At 35.3% G+C, this 20813-nt stretch overlaps 4 protein-coding genes across 8 annotated transcripts; 1 reads left to right on the forward strand and 3 right to left on the reverse strand.

Moving 5' to 3' along the window:
* Positions 1-368: 368 nt before the first annotated feature.
* On the reverse strand, positions 369-3884 carry Git (ARF GTPase-activating protein GIT1). The gene is made up of 8 exons (XM_014240244.3): positions 3244-3884; positions 2471-3171; positions 2254-2410; positions 2102-2187; positions 1795-2040; positions 1336-1541; positions 803-1211; positions 369-726 (listed from the first exon to the last, which is right to left on the reverse strand). The coding sequence occupies exons 1-8, from the start codon at positions 3434-3436 to the stop codon at positions 526-528; spliced, it is 2199 nt and encodes a 732-aa protein (XP_014095719.1). The 5' UTR covers positions 3437-3884; the 3' UTR covers positions 369-525.
* Positions 3885-4544: 660 nt separating this feature from the next.
* On the reverse strand, positions 4545-12664 carry LOC106621381 (sodium-independent sulfate anion transporter). 5 transcript variants are annotated; one of them, XM_014240226.3, is made up of 10 exons: positions 12552-12664; positions 12066-12108; positions 8175-8474; positions 7881-8105; positions 7482-7597; positions 7102-7405; positions 6723-7025; positions 6509-6654; positions 6282-6452; positions 4545-5037 (listed from the first exon to the last, which is right to left on the reverse strand). In XM_014240226.3, exons 1-10 carry the CDS (start codon positions 12579-12581, stop codon positions 4816-4818), a joined length of 1860 nt encoding a protein of 619 aa, XP_014095701.3. In that variant the 5' UTR covers positions 12582-12664; the 3' UTR covers positions 4545-4815. The 5 variants fall into 5 exon arrangements, with proteins under 5 accessions (XP_014095701.3, XP_036232787.2, XP_036232780.2 ...); XM_036376894.2 differs by lacking the exons at positions 12066-12108; positions 12552-12664 and adding exons at positions 9699-9726; positions 9825-9997; XM_036376887.2 differs by lacking the exons at positions 12066-12108; positions 12552-12664 and adding exons at positions 9699-9726; positions 9845-9996.
* A 216-nt stretch (positions 12665-12880) lies between these two features.
* On the forward strand, positions 12881-17806 carry drosha (ribonuclease 3 drosha). The gene is made up of 5 exons (XM_014240227.3): positions 12881-13727; positions 13785-14698; positions 14755-15496; positions 15559-17138; positions 17258-17806. Exons 1-5 carry the CDS (start codon positions 13084-13086, stop codon positions 17611-17613), a joined length of 4236 nt encoding a protein of 1411 aa, XP_014095702.3. The 5' UTR covers positions 12881-13083; the 3' UTR covers positions 17614-17806.
* A 749-nt stretch (positions 17807-18555) lies between these two features.
* Positions 18556-20780, reverse strand: LOC106621383 (mitochondrial-processing peptidase subunit alpha). The gene is made up of 6 exons (XM_014240228.3): positions 20583-20780; positions 20153-20531; positions 19665-20081; positions 19455-19595; positions 18886-19390; positions 18556-18814 (listed from the first exon to the last, which is right to left on the reverse strand). The coding sequence occupies exons 1-6, from the start codon at positions 20621-20623 to the stop codon at positions 18645-18647; spliced, it is 1653 nt and encodes a 550-aa protein (XP_014095703.2). The 5' UTR covers positions 20624-20780; the 3' UTR covers positions 18556-18644.
* Positions 20781-20813: the final 33 nt, after the last annotated feature.

A 20813-nucleotide genomic window follows, 5' to 3' on the forward strand; every position in this document is an offset into this window, starting at 1 on the left:
TGCTCACCGATTACTTCAGGGAATTCACCAAAATTATCTAGCTTGAAACAAAATCCAATTTTTTCGAAAATTTTCCTAGAAATGCTCGACGGTCACTGCAGCGTAATTCTCCAAAACTATTTGGAACCTAATTTCTACTGCTACAAAAACAACGACGGCAAATATTGTGCGCAAAGCTCAAATGCGTGGAATGATATCGTCCATCCACTACAATGTAGCTTTGGGGTATTCGAGCATACAGGTATCTCGAAAACATGAACCAAAAAAACAATTAGTATTAGATTCAGAAAACTTGAATTAAGTTGACACGGATTCCGCTACTTTTGATGAATTTCGGAACTATCATTTTCGAAATTAAAAAAATCGAATTTGAAGAAAAAAATGATCTGAGGCGTTATATTTAACAGGGTAGGGGCATTCCAAAAGGTGATTTATTTTTAAAATTAGTATTTTCGTTATAACAACACAATTAGCAAGTGTATATATATGTATATTTAGTATGTACATATATTTTAATATATGTCTTCATTCGAATTGCATGACGAGCGTTTTCATTGCGCTAACAATATAATAAGCGCATTCACGCACTTCATGATTATACTTCTCAATTGCCGTTTTATCCTCCAAAGCATACGATTTCTGCAGATTTTCACATTCATGTGGTATCAAAATATTATAACGCGTCAATGTCTTAAGCATGTCCCTAATGGTTTCGTTGTAATTTGACTGTAAAACAGTAAGAAATACAATTTTATTAAAATGTTGTGGTGAATATTTGTTAATGAGTACACGCGTAAATTACCGTTGTAGAAAATATAGAAATCAATTCCATCACTGTCGTACGTACTCGCTCACCACACGGCACCAATTCGTCTTTGTTGGTCGGTAGATCTTGCATGATGGCAACTAGCTCCTTCACGCGACGTGTCACCAAATCTGTGCGATGTTTCAACTCCTCCGCAAATGGCTTATCAGCGCCCATTTGATACATACTCGTCGTGGTGCGACATTCAACATTCGGTTTAAACAAAGCGGGTGCGAGGCGACGTTCATACATACTTGCTGGACGCTTAATGGTCGACTGGTTCGAACTGTTGGCCGACGAAGAACTAGAAGAATTGGAATCTAAAGTAACGGGTGCGTTGGCAACATCCTCTGGTAGTGAAAGCGACTCGCTTCCATTTTCAACGCCATTTAACGGTTCGGTACGGCTTTATAGACAATTCAATTCAATTGAAAAATGAAAAAGAAAAATGTGTAAACAAAAATAAAAATTGAAAATCAAATAAAAATATAAGAATTGAATTAAATGAAAATAAAATAAAGTCAGCTCACAGCACATCATGGTGAACGACAGTCTCATTTATCGTACAGTCCACAGGTGCATTGTTGGAAAACTTTGATTTCAGTTCAGAATTTTCCGACGAAAGCTTTTCAACAGTCGATTTCAGCTGATTAATCACATATTTGTAGTCGTTTATCTGTCTCAATAGCGTTTGCACTTCATGCTGTGGCTCGTCGGGCGTTTGATGCACAATAGCCTGAATTAGCGAATACGAAATGCAAAATCAAAAGTGGCTTAAAAAAAAAACTCAAAATAAAATACATCGTAATAAATATGTAATTTTAAAAATAAAGGTTGCTAAATAAACTCAACACTCTACGCGCTTAAGAAAATTATTAGGCTCATTAAATTATGCAAAATCAAAAACACTAAATATTTTGTTGCTGTTTGCACTACGTTTAGCCAAATCTATTATTAAGCTTAAGTAACATTTTCTGCATATTATTTACCTGCTGTGCAATCGGCGGTATCGGCGCATAATCATCGTCACTTGCCACGGGATCGTAAATCGGTTCATCATCGGACAATTCAAGTTCGTTTTCATTTAATAATGATGGATTATAGAAGGAATTCAAATTGGGCGTGTCGAGTGGGCGTAAATTTGCAATTTTTTGTCGACGACGTGCATCACACAGCACATCCGTTAATAGGCCAGCAAATTCTTTACGCGAAAATCGTGCAAGTTTTTGTCGGCCCTGTACATTTGTATGGAAATCAATATCATTTTTAAGCGGTTATATTATTTTTAAAATTTACTTGATTGCGCGTGGCACTTAAGAAGGGATTCGCCGGTAGAAATGGCACAGCTACATTCTCAGCATTCAGTGTGGAAGTTGCCCAAACTAATTAAATTTAATTAAAATTAAATAATAATATATTATTTTTTATATGCATACACTTGCACGTACTTGCTTCATTTTCACGTCGATCGACTTCGTCGTATAAATCCATAACCAGTTCTTCGAACATTTTGTTAGGTACAACTTGTAAACGATTACGCGCAATGGTAAGTTGTTCGCTTATTTCAGTATTCGAGGTTTCCGGTATAACTAAATGATTACCTGACTGGAAATAATTAATATATAAATAAATAAAACTTGAATAAAAAGCTAAGTCCTTCTTTACCGTATGATCTGGTTTTTTGCCACCCAAAAACATTATAATGCGATCTGTAACTTCATACATTGCATCCAATAATCTCTCAGCTATAATATTATGATTGTTAGCTTTGGCCACTTCCAGCGGTGTGAGTCCATTACCATCAATGGCATTTATATCCGCGCCGTAAACGATAAGCAATTCAATTTGTGACGCTTGTCCAAATTTGGCAGCTACATGTAGTGGCGTTGAACGTTTTTCGTCATGGAAAAAGTTTGGATTAGCGCCTTGTACGAGTAGGCGCAAAGATGTCTCTAAATTGCTTGTCCGTACACTGGCATGCAATTGTCTGCTCAGTTCATTTTCCAAATTTATGCCAGATATGACACCTTCCTCTTGTAAATTTGATTTTAAAACAAATACTAGATTTACGTGTTTTGATTTTATAAAATCAGACTTGGTTGGATGTAAGGGATCTTTCGGATTAGGTTTACGCACACGCGGTACACCTTTATCACTTTTCGATGCATTATTATCGAGTAAATGATGCTCCCAAACGCTATTTGCTCCATGCGCATTCAACGAATTCACAAAATTTAAAACTGATGGCTCCCAGGTGCCTTGTCGCAAAGATTTTACCATGGATATGTGACGCCCTAGACTGCGATGTACTGAGCAACAATCAGCGCAGAGTAGTATACCGCGATTTATTGAAGCCCATGAAGGATCTGTGACAGTTAAGAATAAAGCATATTAGTCATTACATATTTTGATGTAAATTTATTATAAAAATTACACACCTGACGCTCCACAATCGCCACATACTTCAATTTGTATGCGCGATTTAGTACGTGACATTCTCACTAAATTTGTATTATTGGTAGAAATATCTCTGTGTTCACTCTTACTATAAGCGCTTGCGTTCAGACTACCACCTCCTACGGGTGTGACAAATTTTTTGTGAGCTTCAACGATAGTGCTGGCGAAGCACATTCAAAAATACTATTTCGAAGGGTGCTGCCCTTCTGCAGTGGCGTAGAAACAATATATTGCACAAATATTCAATGAAACAGCAGGAATTAAATCGTCTAAGTTAAAATGTTTATGAGTTTAAATTAGATCAGCATCAGTAAAGCTCATTACTGGTACGAGAAGTCAATTGTATAATTGCTTGTTCTCACTAATTAAATCCACCTCGTTTATTAATACCAATTAAGCGCAGCTACTAGTATAAATGCAATCCTATATGAGCCAAAACATATATAATAATTGTATATTTCTCTAGGTTGGTGTGCCGCTTTGACTCTTCTCCAGTTGCTGCTTAAACTTGCAGCGTTTGGTGAAACAATTAGATGCACAAAGATTATATTTATTCGATATTTATAATTTATAAAGTTGATTTGAAAACTGAATGAACTATATAAATAACATCAAAAAAATTATCTTTCTTTCGTTATACACACCTTTTATCTGAAGAAATATAAGAGTTGCCAGATTTTTATACGACAGGGTTGCGTTTTGAGTATTTTTTGCAAATGCTATAATTTTCGAGGTATAGCGCCAAAAATGAAAAATTTTTATTACCTTTGTTGTTTTTCAAGTGTACTTCCCTCAAAATACTGTTAAAAACAAATACCAAAATTTTTATGCGTCGAATCAAGAATTTCTTTCCTTTCTTGGGATAGATGTGAACCAATACCAGTAGTTCCGGGAAGAACCGGTTGTTTAAAACTGTGTCCAGATGTGCATACATTTTCGCTGTCATTTAACTAGAGGTCTAAAAAACGATCAGTTACTATAAGGCTATCCTACAAAGCATATGAAAAAGTGGTTTGTAACACGTAAATTTGTGGAACGGTAATGTTGTTGTTGTTGCTGCTGTAGCGGCAGAAAACATCGCTGAAGTAATTTGGAGGAATGCTGCCGAATTGACAATCCTTGGTCGGAAAAAAATTCCGGTCCGTTACGGTGACGTAGGGTGACGTAGACTCGACTGTCGTAAGAACGGCAGTCAATGCACATTGCACTCTGGCTATTAGTACTTAGTCCCACATTATGTCAAGGTTATCATTCTAGCAAAATAAGTGCCTTTATCAATAAATTCATTTAAATTTTTCATTTTATTAAAACTATATACTTTTATACAGGAGCATGAATATAGATAACCGAATTTTTATATTGCCATTCTTTTAATCAATAATTATTATCGTTTTAACAAGCGTCGTGTTGATATCAGTGTTAAGTTTGTTTATGATACTTGGCCTTTGCATTTTAGTAGCTATTATATAAGTATATATATATTTAAACATACTTTAAACAAATACTAATTTTACTTAATTGCACCAGCTAAGTACGCGTAAAATTAAACAAATCTATGAAGTACTTGTGCACACAGTATCGATTGAGCTCTCATTTTTCCTTTGTAGAGTTAAATAATGGTTATTCACCACCTCCTCGATGCTATGGTCGTTTTTAAATAAGCTATATAAATCGCCATTTAACCTGCAAACAACTCCAGCGGCACGAATGTTCCAATTCCAACACACAAGATCACAACTGAGCACCTCAAGATCTTCCTTAAGTGACATGATGTTCTTCAAAATAGTGAAAAATACAATATTTTATAATTTACTCAAATTTTAATGAGTTATGAATTAATTACATTCGTAATAATGATTTTAATGAAGAGAGTATTTTATTTTCGAAATATAACTAATGTAATGTTTCCCTAAGTGCAGTGATGTCATATAACTGTTGGCAACAAGGCATAGCAGTTAAATTCAAATTTACGACACAGGGTAAGCTTTGTTGCCTTAAACCGGTTTTTATGACCTTATTTGTATATAGGTAGTTTCCTATCATAAACAATAGTCTGCTGGAAAGTTAGTCACAAAAAATTCCAAAGCTGCACTAATTGTGCACTTTAAGTGTTGTTATAGACTGATTATGCCCAAAATATAAACACTTTAACTGTATTTTTAAACACAACGGCATTGATAATTTGGAATGCGCTTATCGGCAAGCGAATATATCGAAATAAGTAGTCGTATTAAATACTAATTTATAGAACGAGTTAGATATTTCAAATTAGTTTAGTTTTAATTTATCTTTATTTTAACGGGTTGAGATAGAATAATGACTAGTGTGTTTAGAATTCGGTGTTAGAATATCAAACAGGGTCTGTAAAATGTTTTCGAAGATTTTCACAAGTTTGAGAAATATTTGCTGTATAAAAGTTTTAAATTTTTGGTTAAAAACTGGACGAAAAGTCCGATATATATTTTGATTTAACCAAATATTATATTCAGTTTAAATCAAAACATATTCAGCCTATAGAATATTTGAAAACTATTTTGGCATTGTACAACCAGAGAGCTTAGAAGAACGAGAAGGTGCAAATTTTTTTTATGATGCTCGATTGGTCGGCTAACAGAGCTGAAAAATTGAGATCAAGGAGTTCACCATTTTCTGTAGTAGTTACTGTTATTTAACAGAAATGAGAATTTATAACAACGTTCTCTGACAAAATATACAAATGCCACTTCACATATGCATGATTATTTTTTGCCATAAAAACGATTTTTATGATGAAAAATTGATAAAATATGATGAACCTGCACCTTCTCGTTCTTCTAAGTTCTCTGGTACAACAACAGTGACTAATACCACTTAACAATATACATATGAACTGTTAATATACTAGTATTTTATGAAAAAGTAAGGTTAGAGCGCCAAATAAGTTATTAATATGTTTGAAATAAACTTCTAAATACACTATTAGTTGTAATATTATTATTACTCATTATCTTATTATTACGGTTAACTATTTTTTACTCACCAAAGCAACAGTGTAATCAATGGAATTAATTTCTTCTCCTTTTATAACAATGAGATTAACATCGTAGCGATTACCGTTCATAAATTTTACAATTCTTTCTTTTAGATACTCCGCAGACGCGAAATCTAATCTCTGCTTAACATCCACAAAACATATTTCGTAATTGCTAACCTATAAATAGTTGACAGTTAGCGCATAAAAATTTACAATGCTTTAACTCTTTTCACCTTTTTCTTTTCTAAATGAATTTGTGGTCTGGCACTTGTATATAGTATAAATGTGATATTCACCACTACGCCACAAATAATGCCGTATTCCAAACTCCAAAATAAACAGGTGACATAGGTAACAGCAAATGGAAAGAGGTCCATTCCTTAAATTAAAAATTCAATTACAGTTATTCATGTAAAGAAAATATTTTTTTTTCGTAAAAATGTATACTTTTGGATTTCCATATCTCGGCAAGTCGCTCGAGTTCCACCAGCGATATCATGGCGGCTATAATAACTGACGCTAAAGTTGCTTTTGGAATGAAGTAGAAAGTTTGTGTTAGAAAAGCCAGCGCCAACAATACCATTGCACCAGTGACGGCACCGCCCAATGGCGTTTTAACGCCACTCGCATTGTTTACAGCTGTTCTGGTAAACGAACCTGTCACCGGCATAGATGATACAAAACTTCCCATAATATTGCACATGCCGAGAGCTACCATCTCTTGAGATGCGTTGACAATTTTACCCTTAGCTACATATAAAGAGTATTTATGAGATCGGAACTACATACATCTCTTGTGTTGAACATATTTTTAGAGTATACTCACAGAATGCCTTAGCTATTGCTACAATTTCTAGTATTGACACTAAAGGTATCGATGCCAATGAGGAACCGTACGTGCTAATCATTTCCGAGAAAGCCACCTCCTTTCCATCGACGATTGTGCTAAACGGTGGTACACGGAACGGTGGCAAGCCTGCTGTAATATTCCCGGTGATTACGAAGGGTTCGGAGCCATCACGACTTAATTGATATGCCAAAAATGTACCGAATATTACCACCAAGGCGTTGCGAGACAAAGAAATATATTTCCAAAATGTCTTGTTGCCATACGGTATATTTTTCACTTGCTAAAAGTTAAGAGTATAATAAGTTACATAAGTTCTGCTCTTTTACATATGTTATCTTGTTCTGTGAAGTTAATACCTTCATCAAGAGTAAAAATATAAGGCTGCCGACGCCAAGTAATGAGTCGTTCAAACGTGCATTTGGGAGGTGCGTAAAAAAGTGTTTCCAAGACGGAATGAGGTTATTGGACGGACCTTTAGGTTATTAAATTTGAAATTAGTGTTATAAAAATAGGTAGTATGTATTATATTGTGCATTACGAAGTACACTATGAGCGAAAAATGCGTCGCTATAAAATAATATAATTGAAAAAGTAATAGCGAAAATAACAGTTACAAATAAAAAATAAATTTTTAACCGTTCAGCCTATAATAACATATACGATCGAACCGTTTATACATATGCATTTTGAATTTTGATAAGTAACTGTTATGGTTAGTGAGATGTACGCATTCTTAGTAATCAAAAATTTCTTACTTTTTATTCCGAAGAGATTGTTAATCTGCGCACTACCAATTGTACACGCCGCAGCCATGGTGAATCCCATAATAACCGGCATCGAAATAAATCGCACCAGCACGCCGAGATTAAGTATGCCCAGCACCAATATCGTGCAGCCCGTCACAAATGATATCAAAACGGCGAAATCCGGTGTAATTATTGCATAATCATGTACCATTAGAGCCATAATTGCTGTGGTGGCTATTATTAATTGTAAAACAATATAATAATTTACGATAGTAAAAATAAAAAACAAGAATACATTCATACCGATAGTTACGTCCTTGCAAGAACCAAAAATGATATAAGTGAAACAGCCCATAAAGGCCGCATAAAGCCCGTATTGAGGCTGCAAGCCAGCGACCACGCCATAAGCAATCGCTTGCGGAATAGTTGTGAGACCGACTGTGAAACCGGCAATAGCATCGCGAAATATAAAGGAAGCCTGATATCTAGGTAGCCATTTTAGTATGGGCAGCTTATTTGTTAGTATCGCCGGTCGACATAGCTTTTTACTGCTATTCAAAATTGTTGAACGAATATTGGGAAAATCTTGTTCATATAAGCCATCTGAAAGCGAAGAAATCAGTAAAATAAAAAAATATTATATAAAGCATATGTAGTCAGTTAGGTTTATTACAAACGTAATGATTTAGTTTTATAATGGTAGGTATATATGTATGTATGTATAGACGCTAAGTCGCGGTGCCAACCTCAATTAATTTCTATTCTAGTTTTATATATGTATGTATGTATGGGATGTAAAAAGTGCATGTTAAAAGTGCACTCCATAAGCATCTGACAACAATCAATTGTTTTGAAAAAAACAGCAATATGCATATAAACCTTTATATAAGCCCCCGCCCGAACTTCTCTTCGATTTCGTATTTTTCAAGTAAATAAGGTATTAATCCTGTTTTGATTGCCCCCATCGTTCGCACGACAGTAACCGGCACAGAATTTCGTTGCACTTTCAACTTAACAACATTTTTCAAAAATATTTTGCGAATTTCTGCTGTCAATACAGCAACAATATTGTATATAAGTTTTGCAATAAAAAGAATTCACTTATTCACTTTCAGAGTTGGATTTGAACATGTATTCACTAAAACCATTTTTTATTACTTTATACTTCCTTATGACGAAAAAATTACCTCAAATTAATATTTATGTTATAAAAGTTTTATTTGCAAACTTCGCTTTTAACATTCTATCACTCTATAGCAACAAGTGGATTTCCCATACAAATTTTAGTACCGCTGTTGTTTTGAACATATTGTTTATGGCTTTAAAATCGAATGGCTTAAGCCATAAAGATGTGTTTACTTATCACAGCTACGTTCATAACTAAATGCATGTACATGCATACATGCATATATACCTAAATATGTATGTATGCATGTAATATTAATTTAGTAATCTAGTAAACATTTTAGCATTTAGTAACTATGCTCGTTCAATGCAATTCCCAATTAATTAGAGTTATGCAGATAATATTCAATTGTCTACGAAACAGCATTGGGCTTACACAAAATCTAGAATTAGATTTCACATGATATACGAACGTCGAACACTGCCAAAACCATAAAATTTACTACATTTTTTATGGAACAATATTCTCATATTCCTTTTACTCTAGTGACTATATTTACATATGCGATCTTATATATGTATGTATATATATATTTTCTTAATCGGATCTGCATATATGTATGTACATATATATGTTTGCAAACAGTGATTTATTACACAGCGATGCTTTATAAACGTTTATTGAGAAGTGCAAATATTTACCGTCTGTTCTTGCCATAATTACAAGACACTAAGAAAAAAATAAACAAAAAAAAACGTATTTAATTGTTGTTAACGATTGCGGCAATATTTCAATATTCTGCTATATTCCTGCAAATGTATATATACTCTATTTTTGTGTATATTACACGACGCTTTGCGATATCACCACCGGTCGCTTAGAGTGTTATTTAGTAAATACGAAACAGTTAGACGACTCCGTTCGAGGTGTACTTCAATATATCGGTAGTTTCTTAGTGCTGAAACTCGAAGCGTATGGGTAATCTAAATGCCTAAAACTTTCCGAAACAGTTTGTGATAGCAACACGACTTTGCTTATTAACAAGAAATTAACTCTGTATACATTGTTCATGTAGTAAAGTAATCTGAGGTGTGTTATATACAAATATAAAACGTATTTACATCATTATTTAGGTATTACGTTATATTCATGAGTTCAATGTTACTTCTAAAAAGCATTTAGCATAAGACATTTTTAATAAAGGAATGTGTTAGGTGTGCAGGTTCATTTTAAATTTGAGTAACTGCTATTTGCAATAACATCATTGAGAAAGATGTAGACGTCTAAGTATAGTCATTAATTCATATAGAAGATTTCAGGCTAGAATAAGCCGAAGAAAATCCGATTTCAAGTCATAGCTGATACCTTGAAAAGGATATATAATGTAAAGTATCCGTTGATGTTGTTGTTGTAAACCCAATTGTTTTAGGAGCCGATATATACGAATGACCTTTTATAAAACGATATTTTCATAGCCTTTCGAACAATAAAATATCGCAGACATGTTTGTTTTATTTACACATAGTATAAGTGTAAGCCACTAACGAGTCAGGACATACATTTTTGGGTTGTGCCCGAAATTAGCGCTTCCCTATTTGTTTTATTTACTTAACAAACGAGGACATAAATTGTTCGGTAGTGCCCGAAACTAGCGTTTCCCTATTTGTTTTATTTACTGTTTATTAAGAAATGCATGGACACGGGGCGCTATTCATAAGTTCAAGATGTTATGATGCGCGCTTAAGATAATTACACACATTAATACAAGTACATGGTATCTTGGAGCGTATATTTAAGAAAATATGTACCCTGTCGGAAAAGTTTGCTGATGAAGTATTTGATTTCCTTTAAAAATATTTAAACTCCAGACATTATATTTGTAAGAGTTTATCACATTAAAGAATTATAATCAGGAAAATATCGGTATATAACTATTATTATAATTAAAGTTGTAATAATAATAATATATGTACATCTATATATATAAAAATGAAACCCGTTTCCCGTTATCACGCCATAACTTGAGAACGGCTAGACCGATTTGGCTGTTGTTTTTTTTTTTTTGTAGTTTTCTTATACTCTGTAAAAGGTTCTCAAAAAGATTGAAAAAATACATTTAATTTTGCATATTTTAAAAAACGTGCGTAACGAATGTCATCGTCATTCACAGCCATAGACTATATTAAAAGAGCATCATTTGTTCCGAAATTTGGTTACTTAATTAAATTCTATCGCACTAATTTACTAGTTTTTGAAAATTACTCGCCCCATTTAAATGTATCGACTTTGACGGTAATATTAATAATACCCGTGATGATTTCATTTTAATGTAAGTATTTAATAATAATAAAATATGTATACTATTAGTTAGATTTCAGAACGCAGTATACAAACTTTGCATAACCTATTTAGTAATCTGCTAACAATAATTTTATTAACTTTTTGATAAAGTTTATTTTGTTTTAAAGACTAAGGAGTTTGTTGTTTGCTAATAAGTGTTTGTTAATCACGTTCAATTCACAGCTTAATATCAGTTCACAGCTTAATATCGATTTTTAGTAACTTTTGATGACTACACAATATTAAAATTTCATATACATGGTTAAACAAAAAATATAAGGGAGTAATTTTCTATTTTCAGTTGGATTTTTGTTTTTAAAAATGCCATCAAGTAGACGTACAAACTTAGACAGCATAACTCGAAATACTGCAAGTCAAAGACATATAAGAGCAAATCAAACAATTTTACTGTATTGAATAGTATGTAATTAATGTATACCTTAGCCACAGCAACGCGTGAACGGGGTCCTCTAGTATGTAATTAAAAATATTATAGTAATTTTATCTTTCATAAATAATTATTTCCAGAAATATATATATTGCATTTTTAAAACGGTTGCGTATTTGAGTACACAACTTAACTGACAAACGATTTTCTTGATTATTCGTTTCGTTTATGTCATACCTAATTGTTCAGTGAATGGAAAAAATCCCCCAAGCTTCAAATACCGCTAATACGGCGAAACAAGTAAACGACAATAATTAATTTGTTTTGTTAAGTACTTTACCTGTCTCTTCAGAAGAACCAAAAGTGTCAGCGCCTCTGTTTGTCTGAAATTATATATAAATGCACTTAGCATGTATATACATATGAGAAAATAATTAAACAGCTTCAGAAATGTGTAGTATTAGATCTGTTGTTGCTAAAATTTATCGGCATAACCTAGACCTTTAAAAGGACTTAGCAGTTCGGTCAAACAAATTAGCAGTATGGTCAAACAAATAACACTAGTTTTTAGATATGCATTAGTATATCTAAATATATTTATCTGCTGGGATGTTTTTCCGCCGTTATACAAATAACTCTATTTTAAGTCGAACCAGTTTTATTGACAAATTAATTCTTCATAAAACCACTTTTTAGTGTATCACTTAAAGCGGGCAATATGTGACACCTATGTTTATATGTTCTGATCCTTTATGAGCATTGTTTAATGATTTGCCGTATAATAAATATACAACTAATGCTGTATACATTTCCTAGCGTTACTAACATATTGATATATATCACTATTTGCTTCCATTTTACATTAAATACAATAAATAACTACAGTTTTTGTTTATTTGTTTTCGATTATGTTATTATTAGTTTATTAATTCATTTTGTAAAACAGCTGATTATTTGATACTGCAGTTCTATCAAAATGATAATAGTGAAAACATAACTATTCTCGATTATGTAAAACAAATATCGATTTTATCCGCACAACTAATATGTATTTCAAAATAATAACCAAAAAAAAAAAAAATAGAAATAGTATATATTTTAATTACATGAAAAAAACAAATTGTCTTTATTAAAACCTGTGTTTAAATAAGTGTTGTAAACTTTTGCACTTAGCTTCTGCTTATATCGATAACTTAGCTGCGGTTATCGGTAAAAACAGTTTTATCAATGAAGATCATCTTTACGCTGTACATTGTACACAACATATTTGTTTTTGCCGCTAGTTCATTAAGTTCAGTTGTTCTTTTCGTGTGTTCGGTAAAAATATATTTGAGATATATTGAATTTATTCCGGAGAAATGAATTTTCAACACTTTTCGATGGTGCCACCTCCACCGCCAGATATGGATCAATCAAACCCAGCTCCGCCACTTCCAGTTGGCATACCACCAGGTCCTCCTCCCCCGCCACCACCAGAGACGTCATCTACAGAACCACATCAGTCAGGATACCCAACTATTGTTAATAATGCAAATTACTCTAATGACACTTTGCCGTCATCGATGCCACAAGTATCTGGAGCAAACAGTTTTCATTCCTATTCATCAAATTTTTATCAACATCCTTATACGGACAAGAGTACGCCTTATTATTCACACTTTCAACCAACAAATACGTATACAGACGTATATAGTAATGAAGGTGTATATAATGTGCCGCCACCGAGGAAAACTCCTTACACACCGTATGAATCGACATATAATGAGTATAATTATCATAATCAAAATTATGATGGTAATGTGCATCGACCTTACAGAGGTGGTAGAGAATTCTTACCAAATAGAGGACATTATAAGCCACATGCAAACATACGATCATATCCATATGAGCATAACAAACCAATGACAAATCGTGCTACTTATACTGCGCGTGGAAATTATCGTAATACATCTATTCCATCCCCAACCAATCGTCCGCAATTGGCACCTTCATCGTCTCAGAAGTATATTTAATAATATAGTTTGAATGTGTAATTACTTTATGTATATTCTTATTCCAGAGGTTACGGCTATTCGAAATATGTAGACACTTCAAAACCCTATACTCAACGAGAAAGAAAGTATGAAGCACGAAGCGATACCAAAGAACCAAAGCTTGAGACTGAAAGAGACAGACTTTTGAAAAGTTGGAGATCAAATTACTGTGAAACATCCGAAGATATTGCCGAAAAATTGGCAGAATTGGTTGGGCAAGATGAAGACTCTCGAGCCGTATGGATACGTTCATCGCCAGCAGATCCCTTTTATCGACGTTCAGATGTACCAAATGAAGTTGTCTCCACGAGCAGATTAGAAGCGCTGTGCAATTTATTTGAAGAAAAATTACTACAACGTTCAGATCGTGTACGCAAAACATTACCACCATATGAACCGCCAGCACGCAAGTCACGTCGCCGCTTGTGTAAACATAAATCTGAAGCTTGCTCATCCTCGTCGGAAGATTCCTCAGATGATGAGTTGAAAATTGAACAAGATTGTTGTATGGAGGAACTTTCACGAAAAGTGCAGCATCCATATCGGATACATGCCGACTTGTGGCATAATGATTCGGGTGAAATGAATGACGGTCCGCTCTGTCGTTGTTCTGCTAAATCGCGTCGTATTGGCATACGACACGGCATATATCCCGGCGAAACAGGTTATAAGAAATGTTTGCCGAATTCAAATAATGCGTCGCAACTTTACCACTATCGTATAACCATTTCGCCTCCCACTAATTTTCTCACTAAAACGCCAACGATAATAAAGCATGACGAGCATGAGTTTATCTTTGAAGGATTTTCTATGTTGACACATGCACCGCTAGCAGACTTGCCAACATGTAAAGTTATACGCTTCAACATTGAATATACCATCTTGTATGTTGCCGAGAAAATGCCAGAGAATTTCACCATAAGAGAATTAGAGTTATTTAGTAAGTAAATAGAAAAATAATATTTTAATAAAATTTAATTAATTACCATCTTTCAGATCAGTACCTATTTCACGAACTACTCGAGCTGGTGGATTTTTCGTTATACCCTGACGGCATGTCTAGTTCTGAAACATGTCCAGCTTTTCATTTCTTACCACGTTTCGTGCGAGATCTACCCGACAATGGTAAAGAAGTATTGGCCATAAGTGAAGTGCTCCGTTATTTACTGGACAGTGCTGCTCCACTTGTCGATCGCGAGCAGTTGCGCTGCCTAAACGATATCAGTCAACATGATTGGCAGGATTATGTTGATTTCATAAAAGGAATGCTTGTGACAAAGCCGGGTTACAAACCATGCTCTGTACGTGTGGATCAGCTGGATCGCAATGTTTCTGATTTACCAGAGTGTTTTGAAGCCGAAGAGAACGTAACACATCCGGCCATCGTCCATTTTGGTATACGTCCACCGCAGCTCAGTTATGCCGGTAATCCGGAGTATCAGAAAGCATGGCGTGAATATGTGAAATATCGCCATCTAATGGCCAACATGTCGAAGCCATCGTTTGCCGACAAGCGCAAGTTGGAAGATAAAGAAGCACGCTTGCAGGAGATGCGCACACAAGGGCGTATGAAGCGCAACATAACAGTGGCGGTCAGTTCGAAGGGCTATTACCGAACCGGTGTTATGTGTGATATTGTGCAGCATGCGATGCTTATACCGGTGCTTACTGGTCACTTGCGTTTTCATCGTTCACTGGACCTTTTAGAGAAAAGTATTGGTTACAGTTTCAAAAATCGGTGAGTTTTCTTACGAAATCTTTTGTTATTATTTTTTATTTAAAATAAAAAATTTCTTTTAGATATTTATTGCAATTAGCGTTGACGCATCCTTCGTATAAAGAAAATTATGGCACGAACCCCGATCATGCGCGCAACTCCCTTACTAATTGTGGCATTCGACAGCCCGAGTATGGCGATCGTAAAATACATTACTTAAATACACGAAAGCGTGGCATAAATACCCTTATAAACATAATGTCGCGCTTTGGCAAGGAATACGAGACCATGTCGAATATAACACATAATGAACGTTTGGAGTTCTTGGGCGATGCCGTAGTTGAGTTTTTAAGTTCAATACACTTGTTTTTCATGTTTCCTGATTTGGAAGAAGGTGGTCTGGCCACTTATCGTGCGGCCATCGTACAGAATCAGCATTTAGCTTTACTTGCCAAGAAGTTGCACTTGGAGGAGTACATGCTGTATGCGCATGGATCGGACTTATGTCACGAATTGGAATTACGTCATGCAATGGCTAACTGCTTTGAGGCTTTAATGGGCGCGCTGCTACTCGATGGTGGCATATCAATAGCCGATGAAGTCTTTATGAATGCGCTTTATATGGAAAACGAGCAACTCAAAGAGATTTGGAAGAATTATCCAGAGCATCCGCTGCAAGAACAAGAACCGTTAGGTGATCGCGGTTGTATTTCCTCGTACCCGGTGCTGCAAGAATTAACCAAATTCGAAGAGTCCATCGGTATACAGTTTAAACACATACGTCTGCTTGCACGCGCTTTCACCGATCGTTCCATTGGTTTTACTCACCTCACATTGGGTTCCAATCAGCGTTTGGAATTCCTAGGTGATACGGTGTTGCAATTAATTTGCTCCGAATATCTTTATCGTCATTTTCCCGAGCATCATGAAGGTCATTTGTCGCTGTTGCGTTCATCGCTTGTAAATAATCGCACACAGGCGGTGGTTTGTGATGATCTCGGCATGACCAAGTACGCGGTCTACTCGAATCCAAAGGTGGAGCTAAAGACCAAAGATCGTGCTGATTTATTGGAAGCATTCTTGGGTGCATTATATGTGGATAAAGGTTTGCTGTATTGTGAACAATTCTGTCATGTGTGTCTATTTCCACGTTTGCAAATATTTATAATGAATCAAGATTGGAACGATCCCAAATCGAAGTTGCAACAATGTTGTTTGACTTTGCGCACAATGGAGGGTGGCGAACCCGATATACCCATTTACAAAGTGATCGAATCTATTGGACCCACCAATACAAGAGTGTATACGGTAGCTGTTTATTTCCGTTCGAAACGCTTGGCAACCGCCACCGGCTCATCGATTCAGCAAGCTGAAATGAATGCAGCCAAACAAGCTTTGGAGAATTCACGTGATTTATTCCCGCAACTGGATCATCAGAAACGTGTTATAGCCAAAAGTATTAAAAAGCAAAAAGGTGGCGAGCTCAAACCGGAATTCGAAGAGCCTTCAACTGAGCAAGCGAAACCGAAAAGTACCAATTCCATGGAGGATGAGTCCCATCTTCCCAAGCAATATCGTGTACGTGAAGACATTTCCAGCGATGAACTGCCAGACGATGATAGTGATGTGGAGGATCGACAGTCAACATCAAAAAGCATTAAAGGTTCGTTAAATCTGCCATTCAAAATTATATATATAAATTGCAAATTTGCAAGGATGATTTTTTACCACTCTTTTTTCACGTTGTTTACTCATATTAATTAAAAATTTTCTGATTTTCAGATCATTCAAGTCACAGCAGTGATTGCAGCACCAGTTCACACGATGAGCAGTTGGAAACAAAACAGAAACAAAAAAAGCGAAGCAGAAAACGTGCTAAAAAAACATCGCAAAACAGGACGAATTCAAATTCTCCCAAAAGAGCAAATTTCGAAGTGAACGATATGAAAAGCGCCAATAAAAAAAATTGTGAAGATGTGTCGAGTGATGATTGCTTTGAAGAAAATTTAACCGCCACAGCGCCCAGTACGAGCGAAAATACGAAATCATCTTTAAACACAATGCCACATGATCTTCAAGATTTGGTGGAAGATGTGTCGTCGAATTCGGATATTGAGTCGGGGGAGCTGAGTAGTTAAATTGTGGCACACTAAAGCATATGCAAATATATATATATTATATATATATATATATATATGCGGCACAAGGAATGTTCGTCGATAGTAAATGGAACGTTATAGAAAATTCTCTAGAGTTTTAAATTCAAGTGCCAGTTGGCAGCGATGTCAAATATACGAGTGTTTTAATAACAATAAAAAGATTCTCTTCAAATGCTTGAAATGTTGAGTTGGCACAAGACACCATATAATCTCGGTAATCGACTTTTAGTTAAGCTTAAAATTAGTATTATATAATCATGAAGTTATATATAACTGAAATATGTGAAAAACAAGGTCCAGTAAATACCAAAAAAAAATAATACGTTTGCTGTAGTGTTTTTAACATAACCTAACTATCGATCTATAACCACCGAGTGAAAAGTAATATTTTCAAATAAATTCAAGCCTGCCTAACACACACATTATCCGGAATTTATACAATCAACATTTAATTTTTTATTTTTAAACCGGTTTAACGTTTTGTTTTCGATATTTAAATTTTATTTTTCGAATATATACATAAAAAATGTATGCAAAGTATGGCAGATTTATTTTTGACGACTCACCGGTTTACAGAATATTTCGTTTTGAAAAAAAAAACATTACTTATGAATGTGATGTATACACTCTCAACAATGAATTTAAACTCATGCCTCTGTATGAATCCATTGCATAATTTGTGACTACGAGTAATTACTAATACAAACTTTTTTTTTTCTAATTGAGCGTATTTTTCTCATTGTCAATCGCACAAAAAACAATTTTGTTTTAATATTTCTAATTGATCTTATGTTGATCTTTAATAAAAATGTGATTACTTATGAGTTTGGAGTTAGAATTTACGTAATTGCTACGAGAGTATGATATGCTGCAATGGATTCAGTAACGTGGCTTTATTTGAACGGAACACACGTGCTTACATATTATTCCAAATAATTATATTTCGTTTATATTACCTATATAAAGCAAAAAGACTTGATATTCTCTTTAATTGTATGTACATGGGATTTTCACTTAAACAGTGAGAGTCGCCGAGAGGATAAACGACCACCGTTGCTGAGAGCGCTTTGTACGTCCTTCATTTCCGGCAATTTGCCGATATCACCACGGGCAGCCATTGATGGCACGGTGGCGAGTAAGCGTCGAGCTACACGCTGTATATCACCCTGACTGATTTTTTCTACAAGCAGAGTATGAAAAATATGTTAATTTTGTATATTCATTTGAATTATTTGCATGCGTTTTAATTACCGATTTCATGTATAAAGTGTTCAGGTCGCTTGCGATGACCTGTTGCCAGAACTTGTCTACCCACGTCTTCAAATACAACCGGCCTTGATTCCAGGTTCATTAATAGCATCGATTGCAATTGAATTTTGGAACGACTCAATTCATCCCTACCCGGCTCACTTGCCATGTTGACGAGTTCACGTGTAATAACCTCAACCATATCGCGTACGTTACTGGGTGGAGCGCTAGCATGTATGCAGAATAGACCAGTATCTGCATAGGCGTGATTATAAGCTGTAGCGCTATACATCCAATGATAGCGATTAAGAACGTTCGTGTATAAACGGGAGTACATGCCCTTGCCGGGACCGCCAGCGGAAAATGAACCGCCACCGCCCATCATTATATTTAAAACACATAATGCGACAAAATCGGGATCCTGATGAGAGCAACCCTCCAGTCCGATAACAACGTGTGCGAGCTCTGGTAGTCCAGTAGCGGCGTAAATCGGTATTTCACATTCTTCCTACAATAAATTTATTACTTATCATCATTATACACATAGTAAATAGATATACGCATGTACGTACTTTTTTCAAGCCACCGGTGTATTGTGCAACTGAGCCATCGACTTCTGTTGCACCGGTACCTTTGATAACTTGAGTTTCCCAAATCGCTTTTTCGTCAACAAAATACTTCTCAACGTTTCGAACTAGCTCGTCGTGGTTGACCTATTTGTTATTTTTTTTTTTATACAATCAACTTTTTTCTATTTCACAAGTGCTAATTATTTAACATACCCCTACACCGGCTATTACCATACGCTGAGGTGTATGATGATACTTCAAGTAGTTCATTAAGACATTCCTATCTATTAGAGAAAGATTTTCTGATGGACACAATTTTGGCAGTCCCAAAGTGTTATCACGATATGCCGCTGCATGTATCATATCCATTAATATGGGTTCCTGCTCCGGGCGCATGCCGAGCGTCTCAAGTTCAAATTGTACCGCTTTGCGCGCAGCGCTCACTTCTGCGGCATGGAGAGTTGGCCGCAATGTCACATCGGCAAGTAAGCGTGTAACCGATTCAATTGCTCGACTATCGATGCTTGCCGCATAAATGAGAGTGTCACGTGAACTTTGACAGTCACAAATACCACCGTTTTTCTCTAATTCCTTTAGTATAGCATCTTTGTTTGGAAATTTCTCAGTTGACTGTAAAATTAACGATAATAAACTGACTGAATGAATTGAATACCTAAACATTACAAAAATTGACTACTTACATTAAAGGCCAACTTCTCAAGAAAGTGTGAAACACCACTTGGGTAGGTGACTTCATAACGTGGACCCGAATCGATCACGAGTCCAACTGTGCAAAACTGACCAAATCTGGGTTCAGATGCCACACGTAATCCATTCGGCAGTATAGTGACTTGTGTAAGACTGCTTTCGGCTAGTGGTCGCGCATACTCAACTTCAGGAAGATTTGGTATCGGATCTGTTAGCGGTGGTAGGTTGGTGACTATTTTGGTGGAAGGCTGATTCACAGTAAGTGAGCTGGCATCGTCACGAGCTCTGCCTGTTATATTTCCAATGCCGGTGCCAATACGCGCTTCTTCACCGGATAAAGATGACGGTTTTGTCGCATAACGTCTCAAAACACTGTGGGGAGAAAAGTCATTTGAGGTTATTGACTAATTCATTAGCGCTCACCTCCAGCGTTGCTGCAGTCGGCTTAGTAACCGTACGTTCATATTCTCTTTGGTTTGTTAAAACAAAACGAAATTTTTGCTTAAGCACTCAACTTTAGGTGTTCCCTTTGGCAATACTAATCTTTTTTTTTTAATTTTTCACGATTAAGGATTTTTTATTGAAACATAATGCAATACAGCAATAATAAAATCGGAAAAACGTTTCTACGCACAGATGATTTTAAATGTCAAT

Source organism: Bactrocera oleae, chromosome 4 (genome assembly GCF_042242935.1).
Source record: "Bactrocera oleae isolate idBacOlea1 chromosome 4, idBacOlea1, whole genome shotgun sequence".
Lineage (NCBI taxonomy): Eukaryota > Metazoa > Arthropoda > Insecta > Diptera > Tephritidae > Bactrocera > Bactrocera oleae.

Excerpts from the sequence above, each read along its gene's own strand:
- Git (XM_014240244.3), bottom strand. The coding sequence starts at position 3,436 with ATGTGCTTCGCCAGCACTATCGTTGAAGCTCACAAAAAATTTGTCACA. Across the intron at positions 2,411-2,470 it reads GCAAAAAACCAGATCATACG|TCAGGTAATCATTTAGTTAT; the intron begins GTAAAGAAGGAC and ends AATTATTTCCAG. Across the intron at positions 2,188-2,253 it reads TCGACGTGAAAATGAAGCAA|TTTGGGCAACTTCCACACTG; the intron begins GTACGTGCAAGT and ends AAATTTAATTAG.
- LOC106621381 (XM_014240226.3), bottom strand. The coding sequence starts at position 12,581 with ATGGAAGCAAATAGTGATATATATCAATAT. Across the intron at positions 6,655-6,722 it reads CGAGATATGGAAATCCAAAA|GAATGGACCTCTTTCCATTT; the intron begins GTATACATTTTT and ends TTTTAATTTAAG. Across the intron at positions 6,453-6,508 it reads TTCATTTAGAAAAGAAAAAG|GTTAGCAATTACGAAATATG; the intron begins GTGAAAAGAGTT and ends AACTATTTATAG.
- drosha (XM_014240227.3), top strand. The coding sequence starts at position 13,084 with ATGAATTTTCAACACTTTTCGATGGTGCCACCTCCACCGCCAGATATG. Across the intron at positions 13,728-13,784 it reads GCACCTTCATCGTCTCAGAA|AGGTTACGGCTATTCGAAAT; the intron begins GTATATTTAATA and ends TTCTTATTCCAG. Across the intron at positions 17,139-17,257 it reads AACATCAAAAAGCATTAAAG|ATCATTCAAGTCACAGCAGT; the intron begins GTTCGTTAAATC and ends TCTGATTTTCAG.
- LOC106621383 (XM_014240228.3), bottom strand. The coding sequence starts at position 20,623 with ATGAACGTACGGTTACTAAGCCGACTGCAGCAACGCTGGAG. Across the intron at positions 19,596-19,664 it reads TGGTAATAGCCGGTGTAGGG|GTCAACCACGACGAGCTAGT; the intron begins GTATGTTAAATA and ends AATAACAAATAG. Across the intron at positions 18,815-18,885 it reads ACACTTTATACATGAAATCG|AAAAAATCAGTCAGGGTGAT; the intron begins GTAATTAAAACG and ends CTCTGCTTGTAG.